At 48.7% G+C, this 11,534-nt stretch overlaps 1 protein-coding gene across 1 annotated transcript in view; it reads right to left on the bottom strand.

The window, feature by feature from the left end:
- Positions 1-7,337, bottom strand: part of CSUI_000001 (kinesin heavy) — a 24,385-nt gene extending 17,048 nt beyond the window's left edge. The window contains exons 1-4 of the mRNA XM_068060236.1: positions 4,884-7,337; positions 3,725-3,730; positions 1,888-1,983; positions 662-897 (exon numbers count right to left, since the gene is read on the bottom strand). Coding sequence (XP_067927788.1) covers positions 662-874 — 213 coding nt within the window. The 5' untranslated portion in view covers positions 875-897; positions 1,888-1,983; positions 3,725-3,730; positions 4,884-7,337. The remainder of the gene's footprint in view (positions 1-661; positions 898-1,887; positions 1,984-3,724; positions 3,731-4,883) is intronic.
- Between the last annotated feature and the right edge of the window lie 4,197 nt (positions 7,338-11,534).

Raw genomic sequence — 11,534 nt, 5'->3', positions numbered from 1 at the left:
GAGACAGAGACAGGGAGACAGAGACAGAGAACCCATCATCCCAAGACCAAAAAGTCGTCAGTGAGTCGATGGTTACGCTGCTTATTCTCTCCAAATGAGCGTATATGAGAACAGGAAACCTCTATAAGAAAGAAAAAAGAGAAGGCGTCACAAAGATGTTACCTATCTGCAATAGTTAAGAAGAGCTTATCTTCATACAATGAAGAGGCACACACGGGAGTAAGTGTTTATGAAAGAGAGGTGTATTAGAGAAGGTTCACGAGAAAGAGACGAAATAAGAAGATTCATGGCAGGTCACACGAGGAGGAGAAATGATATAGAGGAAGAGAAGACTGTGAATGTATCATCAAGCTTGCTTGTCTCCCAGCACTGTCTATGACCCAAGAAAAGAAGATATCGAGATAGATATCGCCATACAATGTCCATGTACGTCGTATGTACGCATGAATATGTGCGTACAAAAAGATGTATACATCTATGTCCATATGAATACGTATATGCGTTTCTATCTATCCTTAGTCTGTCTATCGACCTACCTTTGGTCTATCTATGTATATCTATCGATCTAACTCGACATGTCTCCATCAAAGAGGTGACTTCATTTTGAAGAATTTCGATACAACATATGAAGCCCGAGAGATGAAAGACAAGAAAGACCTACAGTATTTTCAGCAGCGGCATCTTCACCGCCGCCTGTCGTTCCTCCTTTATCCTCATCATCAGCAGCCCCACCGTCACCTCCCTCTCCTTCTGTCTCGTGTTGTTTACGTTTAACTTCTTGTTCTTCTTCTTTTCGTAATGACGGATCATTCACACAGTCAAAGAACTCGGCTAATGAACGAGGAAGAATACCAGGGTCATCTGCGACTCCCATGATCGAGTGCGTCTTGCCGGAGCCTGCAGCAAACACGAAAAGAAGAAAGAATAGATAGGACACAGATACGGACCATCATCTACACAAACCAACCAACCTCTCCTGCGCATCAGTCAGCATTGAGTGCATATGCAGGCTGTGTGATAGACAAGAATAAAGGTTGATGAAATACCATGCTGGAACAAACAGAAGCGGGAGAGAAACAGAAGGTGTACTGTTTTGAGTATTGTAGAAGGAATTTTCCCTTACATATTCATGATGTTACGTATGATCTAGAACGCCTCCGTCCTCACTAGTAGGTCATCACACCAATCACACGAATGGTCTTTACACGTGTCAGACACACGCGTACACCTAAAACCGACGATCAACATACATATTGACACACCACGTAGGCATACCCACACTGGAACTACGGAGATACATAAAGAGATAGACGACTCGCGGAGTGCTCCGAACAGCTTTGTTCAGACCTCTGGAAATGACACAGGAGAAGCAACTTTCAAAAGTATAGATGGAGCCAAGGAGGCCCCCGCAGATGTACCGAATGAACTAAGATCGCCAAGTGAGTGGGAGAGAGCAAGAAACTCTCACACTTATATACATGTTCGCAAACACTATACGGATATATGAATACATTCGCACACAGCGAGAGATAGAATAAGTCAGAGAGGTATATCTATCTATCTATCTAGACATCTGTCTCGATCTATAAAAGAGAAGCTTTCCCCTTCTCTCGCGTGATGATAACAAACGAGGGGGCTGCCACTGCACTCCCAACAGGAAAGAATACCTTGCAACATCTCCATCTGTACCTTCCTTCTTCCTTCATGTCTCTTCACTCTATAGCCTACCTATCAAACAGCTACAAGGACAAGAGGCTTCGCAAGGAATAAGAGCATCACCCAGTACCACAGACACACCTCTTACCTCTTTCGTGATGGAAGAATTGCACATATCTAACTCCTGACTACGGTTATACCACCGTAGACACGTGCAGCGGTTCTTCTTACCTGTTTGGCCGTAAGCAAAGACACATCCGTTAATTCCTTTGAAGCAATCAAGAACTATATCCTTTGCTACATAGTCAAACACTTCCGAATTCTGAGCTGGAGGAAAGAATAAGAAGAGACGAAGAGAAAACAAAGAAAGAAGAGAGAAACCAATGAATGACAGAGGGTATGGATACCACCAGATCTTTCTCTCTATGCTAGCATGCATGGAAGAGGATAGACGTCATCTCAGCATCAGCCTTCGCATGCAGGAAAGATTGGAGAGAAAGAAATTCACAGCTAGTCTCCACTGCCTCAAGTCTCTTGACACGTACAACAGAAGTTCGTATACACACATACATTCCTACATAGAGAGAGACAGAGAGACAGACAAAGTACGTATGGACGCATGTATGGATGGATAAAATGTATATACATGCCGTATCTATCTATGTGCCTTTAATAGATTCATGCATGTGTGTACATCTACATGTTTATGTACGTGCGTGCGTATGTATCTATCCACAGGTATGTGTATATGTGTGTATCGAGCAAATATGCGAACCACCAAGGGTAGAGCGTCCTCTGCTTTGTAGACATGAGTATAAAACTGCGCGATAGACATGACTGCTCGCAGGAATAAGATATGAACGAAATACATCTCCCGCATAAAGAAAGAAAGAAAGAAAGCACAGATTTACGTGTAGATAAGAATGGACAGAACAGAGAGATGAATACACTCACACACACACACCTGCCTGCCGAGCAAATCCCCAAACGTTTGCCATAAACTCTTCAAGACTTCTTGTTCTTCTTACCTGTTTCATCGAAGCATCGATCAAGAACATAATGTCTTTGAATGACGTCCTTCTGGCCTTGTGACTTTTCGACAACCGCCTTCTTCGCGCCTCCGTCCGCGTTTTTCTTTCCTGTTGAAGCCGCTTGTCGACTTTCCTCCATCTCCAGTTGAGAAGGAGGCTCGACAATCAAGTGCAAAGCATTCGGCTCGACCTTCCATGCTTTTATATGATGAGCTTCTACCTAACGAAGAGAAGGGCGAAGAAACACACAGCATCAATCAAACACAGAAAGAATGAAAAGAAAGAAGAGAGAAAGAGAGAACGAAAACCGCCCCCTTATTCGAGAAGGAAGTTGACCTGTGAAGCTCATATCACCCCTTAAGCAAACAAGAAAAAGGGACAGAAAAGACGGCGCCAAAAAGGAATGCCCGACACACGAGAGAGACACACACAGACTGTCGGGAGAGTGAAGGAGAATAGAGATCTTCTCCTTCGCCCTTTTGTGTCTTCTCTTCTTCTTTTCTTCTATTTCTCATTCCCATCGTAATGATGTGTGACAGAAGAGACTGTACAGGAATGGCCTGCTGTTGAGGCAATTCATCATTGCGTCGATTTCCTCGCGCCTTCTTCTTCGCCTTTGATTAAGGCAGGCACAAGACGACGAAGTCTTATCCCGTCTCTCGCCTCTCTTTGCTTCTATTCCTTTCCCTCTCCTTCGACACAGCGTCTCGGGCATGTTAAAACTTCCTCTCTCTCTTCACGTCCGTTCTTTCTTCTCCCAACAACCTTTCGCTTCTTTCTCTTCTTTTGTTCCTCTCTTTCTCCACTTTTAACAAACCGCAGTCCTCCAACAAGGAACTCTCCGCGGAAAGCAAACCTCTCTACGATGTCGATAAGGACCGCGGCAAGGACATACAAGAGAAACGACAAGGCAACTATCTAAGCTAACTGTCTTTGAAAGAGACAAAGAAACTGATAGAGTCGGTCTGGACTGAGAGGAAGGAAAGAAGGATTGCAAGAAACGAAAGGACGAAAGCAAAAGGATAAGAGGAGTTCACCATCATCATCCAGCATTTTCAACAGGGAAGAAAAGAGAGAGATCCTCATTCTTATTAGCTCAGTGTGTCACCATCATAGAACTCAACTCTACGAGCTGTACAGAGAGAAAGAAAGAAAAACTCGTGTCCTTTGCAAATAAGAAAGGACGAGAGATGATTGAGTTCTTCGACTTCGAAACCCTTCTCCGCCTCACCCAACGCAGGTGGGAGAGAGGAAAGTAAAAGATAGATAGACAGCAAAGACTCTCCCGCAATCACGAGAAGGCGGACTTAGAGACCTTCACGTTGAGAAATGAAGGGAGAGGACAGTAACAAAAAACGAAGGAAAGATACGAAGATGACCAACCAGCAAAAAGAAGGAGAGGAACAAGAAAGCCGATCACACACGGACACCAGTTGGACTATCAGACACTGAAAGGGTGCGAGACTCCAGTTGAAGAAGAGGAAGTGAGAAAGAAGCGGATGAAGCAGAAGAAAAGATGTCATATCTTAGCATGAAAAGAAAGTCATACATGTTGAAGAAGAAACCCTCCTTCCCGCTCATCCGTCCCTTCCACGGCTCATATACATATATAATAAAGGTGAGGAGAAAGAATGAGAGAGAAAGAGAGAAAGAAGTAGAGATCGAAAGATTCCTTATACATCAGGTGCATAGTAAGTCCACTCGGTATACACATGACTAATCACTGTGATCTGTTGGTGAAATCTCTATGTGAAGACAAAGGAAACCTATGTGTCTATACACACAGGAGTATCAAAAGGGGAAGGATGTCTACACAAGTTCGATAATGTATAACCCGAGAAATACCTGCTTCTAAAGGCATGTATGTACAAACAGTCGTGCGGGGAGTCTCTCTATATCTGTCTCTCTTCCTATACATACGAACCAACACGACGGAGCACCGCGAACCACAGAGAGATGAAGAGAGATTGGCAGACTGCAGATATAGAGACTAAAGTTAAATATATTGAATGCATAGGTAAATAGAGCAGAGAGAAATATACCAGAGATAGAAGATAGGCAGGCTGAAGATAGATACATAGACCGGTCTATTCGTCAAAGCATACACGAGTGAGAGCCTAAGTCCTTCTATTCATATCCACACATGTACGTAGAACATCTACGTTTTCGACAAGAGAGAAAGAAGGAGAGACAAACCTCTTTAGGGAAAAGAGGCCTCATACGTGTACAAACACGAATCGACTCCTCTTTATTTTCATCAAGATCTAGAACATCGTCCATACTCCTACTCCCTCCCCCGCTGAAGAGCTGCACGCTCACAGTGGCCCTCTGGCCACCTTTCTTCGACATCTTTCTGGCGTTTTCTTTCCTTCGAACGAAACTTGGGAATTTTTGTTTTCTCTGTCCGCAACTTTAGAACGAGAAAGGAGAAAAAGGAAAAGCGAACGTTCTTCACAGCAAGACGAAGAGGACACAGCTTCTCTTTCTGAAGAGTAGGAGACCCAGGATGATGGACAGGACGGTAAGGGAGAAGAAGAAAGAGAGATAAATAATGCAAAAGAAGAACGGAAGACGACAAGCAAGTCAGTGTGGATGACGATGAAGAGAGAAAAGCAGAAGGTGGGTGAAGAGACAGAAAAGGTTGAGATACTTGAGGAAAGAAGAGAAAGAGAGAGAAGGAGAAAAACTCGTTTGATAGGTACAAAGAAGTCCAAACCCTAGGATGTGCAGAGGGGAGAAGAGGAGATCGACGAGGACTGAAGAACAGATAGACCGAGAAAGAGCGGCGGAGAGCGAATGGATGATCGGGTGAGTGAGATGAATGAAAACGAAACGAAGGCGACAGGCTGCTACCTCAGAGAGACACGGAGATAGATAGAGAAAAGAAGGAATTCGTTGAACTGTATTTCAGAAGAGACGAAGGAAGAAGAGAGAAATCGCCTTGTGTTCGCAAACAGACCGAAACCTCTTCCACCGTCTCAGTTCGTCGTGAGTTACCGAAAAAACCTTCACTATCTTCTTCTACTCCCTGTCCAAGGAGAGGCCCCGAAGCGGATTGGATGCTTAGCATTTTCTCGCCTTTCTTTTTCTAAGGAAACAGTATAGCCATGTCCAAGAAAGAACGGGAAAGATCCCCAGGTTGCGGTGAAAAAGAGAAACCACGAATGAATCGGGAGAGAGCGGATAGGCAAAGAAGATCGACGTCCTCACGAGGGTCAAAGTAAACATCCATCTTCTTCGATAGGCGGCACAGGACAGAGCGAAGAGTCCCGTGAGCTTCCTTTCTTTGAGAGGTTCTTTAACGCGCACCAAGGGAAGAAACCTTCCTTACAAAAAGCGAAAGGAGTCAAAAGAGGAAGAAATCTGAGAACGTTAACGAACGCGTCGAGAAAGAAGAATGGACGAACGGACGGACGGCGGCAGCAAGCGACTTCTTTGGCTTTCGTTTCTGAAGTCGCAGAAGCAGAAGTCATTTGTTGATCAATTCTTCATCAAGTTCCTGAGACAAGCCTGTCAACTAAAAAGAAAGCTTCATTGTCATAACGGAAACACGGGAAAAAAACTCGGAGTTTCCAGCCAGTTTTTCCTAGAAGCTGAGGTGTATCGCTATGGGTGACCTAACTAACTAACGGAAAGGGGAAAGGGAGGCGATGCACTCGGGACAGCCAGAAATCCGAAACTAAAAATACGCTGGTGAAAGAGAATGTGTTTGAAAAGACAAGAACGCTTCTGAAAAGAAAAAAAACTTAAGGACTTCGCCATGAAAAGAAGCAAATTCATACTGGTCAATTACATGCTCTCCTTTCCTTTTTCGCTAGTGGTCCTCGCCGTAGTAGTAGTCACAGTAGGAGTACGCCGCGTATTCACTACTACCACTACTACGACCTAGGTCAAGCAGCCCCAGGGGATCGATGGATGGATGGACGGTCGATTGTTCGCTATTCCTGGGAAAAGGGGTAACGTCTGCTGGGCAGAGAACCAAGATGGGGAACCAAGTTTTGAGTAGCAGACAGCCCGTCGATTTTCCCGCGTGTTTTGACAGGTCCTGTTATTCATCACTTAACTGTTACTTCTGGGATGGTGTACGGTGAGGTGGTCAAGAAGGCGTTCCTACCTCGTCTCGTTTACACTAGAGATGCTTGCTTGGAAGGACCCCAAGAAACGATGAATGCAAAGGGAGGCGAACCCGGGACAAGTAATGTACCATTAAGCGTACAATCTTTCCTTCAGGACTACTTTCCTTCGATTTCACTATAGATTGTTGTTGAAGAGATCTTCTATCACTTCTCTTTCCTTCCTCGGCGACAGGAAAGAAGGAAGTTTTGCTCCTTCGGTTACAGTCTTCGAAGAGAGTGCTGTCATGCTGCTGCCGCCGCCAGTGCTCTATGGTCCGCCGGTGCTCCGGACTGCAGGCGGGCCCACTTTCCCTCAGCTAACACTCTAAAAAGACTTCATTTTTGTAAAAAGAAACATTATTGAAACATAGCAGGGGTCGACGGTGGCAGTCGAAAACTTGCTCTACCTCCCGACAGTCACGTGCTACTAGAGGAGGAGTGTTGAGTTCAACTGCTTCTCACAGAGTTCCAAACTTCTAGCTTAACAATTACAAAAACCAGGAGAATGTACATATAATTCACCGCTACAATGAAGTAAAACTAAAGTAGCTCCATTTTCTCGGATAGGCTCCGCCGCCGAGGCGTGTCTCGACAGGTCGTCGCGCGGAGCCCAAGCGATCGGAGCCGCTGCGACACTCCGCCTCGGGGTCCACCGGCCTCCCGCGGGCGGCGGCAGTGCGTGTTGCAAACGCGCGCGTGGCGCCTGCTGTATAGCAGCGCAGAGTAGGGCTACGTAGTGACACCCGACCTCGTTGGAAGACGTGAGGAGCCGTGGTATCACACCTTCCGCACCTCGTGCAGTACCTGCAGGAGTGTGTGAGGCTGCCCAATCGTAGTTGACTGGTACGTTCTTCGCAACGAGCGGCGCCCCGCCTTCACCCCTGTCGCAGATTTTGACTCTGGCACGAAAGAACTATGGCCCAGAGCAGACAGACTGTTAGGTTTGTCGGCTACGGATTGTATTTAGAAACCACGGTACACTAGCTGTAGAGAACGAAATTCGAGGAGCACGGAGACACCGTGTTACAGGCACTTTCCTGAACGAGAATCAAGTCTAAAGGAAAATAGGGGAATACCCACGTCAGCCTAGGAGGCAATCTAGCTACATTCCCGAGCTAGAGACATCACGAGTAGCACTATCAAGTCTATTATCGGGATTTCGACACTCGGGCTACATAACTGACGTCTTCCTAAAGTATCCACTTCGAAAAAGGGGACGAGACTAAAGAGTTAGACTAAGCGGAGGATGGGTGGCCATAGGAACCTAGAAAACTGACCGGCAGCACACGAAGAGAGTTCAGAAGATAGGCAAAAAAATTTGTCTTCTGGTCTGGGAGGGGTAGAGAAAAGAGGGTCCTTGCTTTCCCGCAGGGGAACAGAAAAAGCCGAGTGATATGCCGGCTGGGGCGATAGCGCGCTCGCCGGTATCGTGGTGGTAGCGAGCCAAGCATTCATCGGTGTTAGCCAACTAATCATCGGGTAAGCAGGTGCTAACTCCGCTGCGGGAGGGGAACAACAGAATATTCACCAGCCACCCCTGGAGGCGGGTTCGGAACTGCCATACTCTCCGCAGCGCACGGACTGTGCCCCTGTCTCCACCGGAGGAGCCGTCCTGGGGCCCACAGCAAGTCTGAAGGCCTTCAAGGAGTTGAAGCCATTACCGCATGATGACAGCGATGAAGAATTCGTGGAAAGGGTTGACTTGGAGAAGTGGTTTGGAGATTTTGAGAACGCCTGTTGGCGAGGGCACGGTTCGGGGCGCGTTCTCCAACCATGGTGGCTGGACCAAGTTCTACTGCAAGCGACTCCTCATGCGCGTCACCATATCACTAGTCTCTTGACGACGATGTCTCTCGACAATCAACAGATGGATAGATTCTCGCAGTACGTCTAAGTCCGCGATAGTTTACTCTTTGAACGGCCGGACCGGTATTGTGCGGTAGCCTCTCATGATCAACTGATGACGTTGAAGATTGGTGAAAAAAGGGCTCTGCCTCTTCAGAGGCACGTACAGCGGCTCTGGACACACTGCGAGGCCGCCCGGATCCGTGACGCCAAAGCAACGGCACCAAAGGATATGCCGCGACTCACAGAGTTTTTCATAACGAGGTTGTACCGCCGGGCTTTGAAGCCGGCTACCAGGGCGGGAATTCCTCCCCTGAGTGTGTTCGTTGGGAAAGGGAGGAAAGAGCAGTTGTTACGGCAGGCACAGCCGGCCGTCGCCTTCGAAGCGGCAAATCCTCCGTCAACTTCTCACGTGGTTGCTGCGACGGTCGATGACGCAGAAGAAAACGAACCACAACGGCCACAAGGAAAACGGAAGCAACAACGCACCCATCTACCCACTGAGCGACGGGAACGGGTGCCACCTGCTGAGCGCGTTGCTGGAGGGTCTCAGAGGATGCAGCAACAGTTGCTAAATGCGAGCTTACAGCTGGGCAAAAAAAGGCACTTCGCCCCCTCAGGAGTGTCAAACATGCGTCGTCTTCCGCAGCCAACCGCAATAGATTGCAGACAGCCAACCGAAGGGAGCTTGTGCTCCCACTGCCGCAGTCCAGAACACAACCTGGTGGGATGTCAGTGGTGGAGAGGCCACGTTGCGACTGACAGTAGAAAGCGCCGCAGCTGCCCAAAATGTCTGCAGCGCGGGCACTCCTGCTTTGCGTGTCCCGAAGCAACAGGAGGCATGTGGAGTCATGGTCCGGGACCAACGTTGCCCGGCAAAGGAAAAAAGGCAGCACAAGCAGTAACGGCGGCCACGCTGTCCACAACTGGGCTTGAGGAGCAAAATAAATCGTGTCGTGTGCCGGAACCTGACGAAGCGGAAAGAGACCTGTTGTTCGTTAGCGTCTTGCCCGAAAGGGAGGCATCGGACAAAAGACCATGCGGTGCCGGCACTACAGCGTACTCAGAGGTAAGCCACGTTCACGCGCTGGAGACGCAGGAAGTGACCAGGCGCCATCTAACGTCAGCGGTCACCTCGCCCAGGTAACACAGCCTCTGTGCTGCGTTGGTGGTACCCTATACGCCCGGAAAGAATCGTTTTGTTCCGCTGCAGTTTCGCGGAAGAACAATACAGGCGCAGCTGGATCCGGGTGGCGCGGTCACTCTACTTAGCAGTGCGCATTTTCCTCCGCAATCCTTGCCTGGATATGATGGAGGAGCGGCGCAGAGAGTAAGGCTGCTGGACGCGTCAGGCCAGGAGATGGCCGTCCTAGGTTGCTGCCGAATGTTGATCCGGGCAGCAAGCAGCAGCGCCGAAGTGGACGTTGCAGTAGCCGCCAAGCTTCCGGCACCTGCCTTCATTGGGCTCGACGCGATCAGTGCACTGGGAGTGTCTGTGCTCTCTACAGGCGGAGCGTTCCGCGTAGTCGCCGGAGGAGAAGCGCGTGAGGCGGTGAAGACATTCGAACTCACTCCACGAGGAGTAGTAGCTACGGTTCGTGCGAAGGAGGCGACAGCATCCGGCAGGCGCGGCAGCCACGGAAGCGAGCACGCTCGACTGGAAAGAGGCATCGTATTGGAACCAAGCGTCCAACGTAATGATGACCTGGTGGTGTGTACTCGTATGGTGTGTCGTGCACTTCAGCACTTAAGTGGTGCGTGCGCTGCTCCGGAAGACCGCCCAAAGGTAGCCGCTACTGTTGCACCGGAGTGCTACGTGAAAGAAACGCCACGTGCTGAAGAGCAACAACTGTTGTGTGGTCCTCCCAGAACTCCTATGGAAGTAATGCGAATGTGCGAACAATCTCAAGGTGTCATACTGGTCCGGATGGACTCAGTAGAGTTTGGGAACCTAAACAATTACTTCAGATGGGAAAGGTTCGTTATCACACAAGCAAGGTCTCTTCACGTTCAACACGCACCGTCCAACCCAAGTGACTGTGGATTCCCGGTGCTAACACACGCATGCACGAGTACACATCTCTCACGTATCAATGATAACAGGAATAATAGAACTGATCATTGGCTCTCGTCCGTTCGGGGGCCCTTCCTAGGCTCTGTCTGGTGCGGGTGTGGGGTGTCTCTCCGTGTTCGAGTGCGGTGGGTGGGACCCCGCACGCTTCCCCGTGCTTATCCTCCGCATGCGTTCGCGTTCCCGGTGCCTCGTGCATGCACGGGGCCTCGTGCTCATGTCAGGCGTGCTTCCTGACATCCCTTCCCCCTAACTACTGTGTTGTCTGCTTAAACGCTTTCTTCGGTATCTTCTAACTAACTCCTGTGCGTGTTCTAAATGTCTCTCTGGCTCCCAAGTTGTGGAGTTGTCTGCCCATTGTACTAGATACTCGAGGCCTTTGTATGTTTGCTTCCGTTCTTCCTCTTGCGTGATTAGAAAGGGAATTTTTTCCTTCGGGCTCTTGACTGCCTTCTTGTTTTTCTTAGTTGGTTTTGGGGTGGTCCATGTGAGGCTGGGGAGNNCCTCCTCCGGGATGTCAGGCAGTCTCCTGGGCTCCGTCATTGACTCGTCTGTCAGCTTCCACCCTTCCTGCCTGGGTTGTGGTGGACCCACCCCTTGCCCGAACCAGTATCGTCCTTCGCTAAACTGACAATTCATGCGCGTGCTCATGATGAAATCGATCCCCAGGATGACTTCTTGCTTCACGTTTGTAATAATGAGAGGGTGAGCCCCTTTCCATGTTAACACCTCGAGTTTGGGCGCCATTAGGGCTTCTACGGCCATTCCTGGCTCCCCAGTGGCCCCCTCGAAGAAGTATGCCTCCTGCAAGGTAGT

The sequence above is a fragment of the Cystoisospora suis genome (assembly GCF_002600585.1).
Source record: "Cystoisospora suis strain Wien I chromosome Unknown contig_1, whole genome shotgun sequence".
NCBI classification, from domain to species: Eukaryota; Apicomplexa; class Conoidasida; order Eucoccidiorida; family Sarcocystidae; genus Cystoisospora; species Cystoisospora suis.
This window is presented reverse-complemented; position numbering and strand designations above follow the sequence as displayed.